The following is a 3,889-nucleotide window of genomic DNA, read 5'->3' on the forward strand; positions in this document are numbered from 1 at the left end:
CTGCCATCCCATCTCAGCTGGGAATGTGAGAAGCCAGCAGAGGAGGAAGCCAAGACGAAGAGGTAAGAGGTCTAAGAGTCCCAGGAGTCAGTGGGTGAAGGAAGGCCACGAAGGAGCCTGAACATTTTGTCCATTTGCCTCAGTCTTGATAATGCAGCTACCTAGTGTCACCAAATCCTTGCGGCTTCCAGACAGGGGAACACAAATCAGGCCAGACTACAGGGTGAGAGTACTGCCTTGTGCCTGTCCTGCACTATCATGTCTAATAGTTTCCTGCCACTGCACATCGTCCTGAGTGTCCTGAGAAATCTACAGTGTGCCGTGAGCTGCAGGGTCACACTTTCCACTCACCCGTGGGGTGGAGCTGCAGGAACTGTAGGTCTCCCAGACCCACAGCTCTACAAGGTGTCTTGGGAAGGCTGGAGAGTGACATGTTTGTTTTATTGACAGGACTTGCTGTTGTCCAAGCAGTGGGACTTTTACCTGCTCTGCCTTTAACCTGGGTGCCCAGGGATCTGAAACCCACACCAACTTCAGCCTGTGTGTGGAGCAGCATTGACCTTCTCCTCGAGGATTTCTCATGAGGGACATCTCCTGCCTCTTCCTGGTGCATGTTTTGGACATGCTCTGGGACAAAAATTGGGTCCCATCCCGGTTCGGGCAGGAACCTACTGTAGCCTAGGGACCCAAGCACATTTCCCGGATTGCAGGGCATGAAACCCGCCGTGCCAGGCGGTGCAGCTCTGCGGCCTCGCGGGGAGAGTGGAGGCATCGGCTGCGGGTGCAGGGACGGCCGCTGCACCCACTGAAGATCGTCCCCGTGAGCCCGAACGGAGCGGGAGTCCCGGCACAAGGGGCTTTTCCTTGCACGAACGGAGCGGCGGCCGGAGCCCGGGCTCTGGATTCCCGCACCCGAGGAAGCTGATGCCAGTCCGGCCCCGCGCCACCGCTTGTGGCACCCGCGGGGCTGCGGAACCTCTCGGCTGCTTCCGACGGGGCTCCCCGAGAGCCACCGGGACGATCACCGGGTCACCGCCTGGAAACAACAGCAAAGCGCTGCCGGGAGCGGGGCTGGCGGGACCCGGTAGTCGTGGTGGAGGGAGCCCCAGCAGGGTCGGTCCCGGCCCCGGCCCCATCACAGGAGGGTTAGCGGGAGGCTGGGGGAATCCTTCCTATCTGGCTGCCGCGGGCACCGGGACAGAGGAGCCGAGTCCCGGCGGCAGCCCGGTGCTCACATTGCCCTGCGGCCGCAGGCCGGCTTGCGGCTGGGATGGCAATGAAAGGTGCTCCGCCCAGCCTCTCCCCGGCCCGAGCTTTAGCTTCGCGGGGGAGGACCGAGAGAGCCCCCGGAGTTCTCTCAGAAGGCGGGGGTCCCATGCACCCCGTACCTTCAGCTCGACACGGAGAAAGGAAGACTCCCCGTCATCTGCGCTCGCCGGAGCGGGCGGGTCCCGGTGCCGAGCTGCGGCGGAGAGGGTTGGAGAGCGGTGGTGCTCCCAGCGCACGCCCGGGGGCCCCGAGTGGCTGCTTTCTACGCGAAGAGAAGGAAATAAACCACCAACGAGCTTTTATTGTTATCATAATCATTATTATCATCGCCATCATCGTTTCTCTGCACATAAATAAATAAATAAATATCTCCCGCGGGGAGGGAGTGGAACGGAACGGTACAACCACAGTTGTGCGCACGGCAGCGACGAAGTCAAAACAAAACAATTTTGTAAAGGAAAAAAAAAAAAAGAAAAAACGGAAAATATAGTAACCCAAACAGCCTTCAACCCTCCCCGTCCGTCCGCCCGCTTTTGGGCACCGCCGAGTTACCGGAGGGAGCCCGAGACAGCATCCCTCCAGGCGGGCGCACCGCCCGTGCCGCGCAGCTTCCGCGCACTCAGCACCCGTCTCGGTGCGCAGCGAGGTCTGCGAGGAGCTTCCCGGGCCCGGGGATGCGCCTGCGGGGAAGCAAGTGAGAGAGCACTATGGGGGCACGCCTGGGGTCCCAGGGAGGAGTTTATTTACACCAGGGTGCCGGGACACCCGTCCCAGTGGGCCGGGGGTCTAGAAAGGCGAGAAAGTCCTTCGTAAATTACACAAATTATACAAAACAGTATAAAATCCTTCGGCTGCATGTCAGCACCGGGGCAGGCAGGACTCCCTCCCCTGCTTTCGCTACAGTTCCTGCGGAGCCGGGGTGGGTGCGCGGGTGGTTAGGGGGTGACTGCGAGACCTCTGTCGTCCTTCCCCGAGGAGGATGGAGACATGCGCAAGTCCTCGTCGTCCTCCGAGCACTTAGTGGTGGAAAGGGACGAGCATTTGCAGCTGTGGCCTCCCCCCCCGCCCCGATGGGAGCTACTTTTTCCTTCTTTCTTGTGCTTGACCCGTCGGTTCTGGAACCAGATCTTCACCTGCTTCTCGGAGAGGTTCAGGTAGGTGGCGATCTCGATTCGCCGCAGTCGGGAGAGGTACATGTTGGAGGCGAACTCCCTCTCCAGCTCCAGGAGCTGCGTGCTGGTGAATGCGGTGCGCATCCGCTTGCTGCTGGGCAGCTGGCTGGACGTGCTGTCTGGGAATGGAGAGGGGCGCACCGTCAGGACCGGCCGGACCCTCCGCCGCCCGCCCCGCAACGCCGGGCACTCGCCAGTCCCCGCTGAGCCCGCCTTGCCGCCCACCCTGCGGGGCCGCAGCCCTTCCTCGTCCCGAGGGGCCTGAGACCCGGCAAGCGGCTGCCAGGCTGGAGTCCGAGCCCACAAGGGCCCTCCCCGTCCGCACAGCCCGGATCGGAAGCTCGGAGGGAAGCAGTGGGACTTCCCCAGAGCATCGTCTGGGGCACCGACAGGGAGAGGTGCCGGGCCTCCCCGTCCAGCCTCCGTGCGCTGGGCAGGCACACCCCTCCCCAGGTGTCTTCGGCAGGGCTCCCCGGGATCCCCATCACCTCCCGCAGCGCCCACCGCGGTCATGCAGGCATGCACCCCCCGCTCCCGCCCCTGCCCGCCTTACCCACGGAGATGCAGTGGAACTGCCGGGGGTCGGGCAGTGGGTAGGCGCCCTGGTAGAGCGCCGGTGCGTGCCCCACGCTGACGGCGGAGACGGAGTGCTGCTGGCGGGCCAGGGGCGAGTGGCAGTACTGGGAGCCGAAGGGAGGGAAGGAAGCCTTGATGAGGGGGATAGCGGGCGGCGGCGGGTGCAGCTGGGAGGCGGTGACACAGAGCGGGCAGACGCAGAGCAGCCCGGCCTTGCGAGCGTGGCAGGCGCCGGCCGGCAGCCCGGGCAGCGGGTGCGAGGGGTGCACGGCGTAGGGGAAGAGCGGTGGCGGAGGACTGCCCTCCCCCTTCTTCTCGCCCGCCTCCCGCAGCACCAGCGAGTCCACCAGGAAGGAGCGCGGCATTGCCCCGCGCAGCCCCGCGCAGCGCCCCGCGCAGCGCCCGCGCGGCGCCGCTGGCCAGCCCGAGTGGTGCTGAAGGGCGCCCGCCGCCCGCTTTAAATAGCGCCCGCGCCATGTGATGGCGGCGCCGGGCGCTCAATGGGCTTTCTGTGGCTCTTCTCTTGGCATTCACGCCGCACGCTCCCTCATTATTTCCCTTGTTAACTAAATGAACTGCATAATGTACTCTATTCTTGTCGACCCCACCCACGCCGTAGCAGGCGGCCTCTCCCCTCCTCTCCCTTTGGCGGGGTTATTTTCTCATTCTCTCGCGATTTAATATTCTTTTCTTTCTCTTTATCGCTCTCCTTCGCTTTCAGCCCAGCTTTCAGCCCGCTCCCATTTGTTTATTTTGCCGGCTGCAGCCGCCGTCTCCGCCGGCGCAGCTTCCCCTGCCAGCCCCCCGGTGCCTTTCCCACCTGTGGCACCAGGTCGGCTCCCCGGTGCCGACGGCCTCTCTCTCTCCCCTCG

The 3,889-nt window shown here is 63.7% G+C and overlaps 1 protein-coding gene across 1 annotated transcript; it reads right to left on the bottom strand.

The window, feature by feature from the left end:
• Positions 1–2,204: 2,204 nt before the first annotated feature.
• On the bottom strand, positions 2,205–3,382 carry GSX1 (GS homeobox 1). Its single transcript, XM_041487415.1, has 2 exons — positions 2,995–3,382; positions 2,205–2,560 (listed from the first exon to the last, which is right to left on the bottom strand). Exons 1-2 carry the CDS (start codon positions 3,380–3,382, stop codon positions 2,205–2,207), a joined length of 744 nt encoding a protein of 247 aa, XP_041343349.1.
• Between the last annotated feature and the right edge of the window lie 507 nt (positions 3,383–3,889).

Source organism: Pyrgilauda ruficollis, unplaced genomic scaffold (assembly GCF_017590135.1).
Source record: "Pyrgilauda ruficollis isolate IOZ18807 unplaced genomic scaffold, ASM1759013v1 scaffold8, whole genome shotgun sequence".
NCBI lineage: Eukaryota > Metazoa > Chordata > Aves > Passeriformes > Passeridae > Pyrgilauda > Pyrgilauda ruficollis.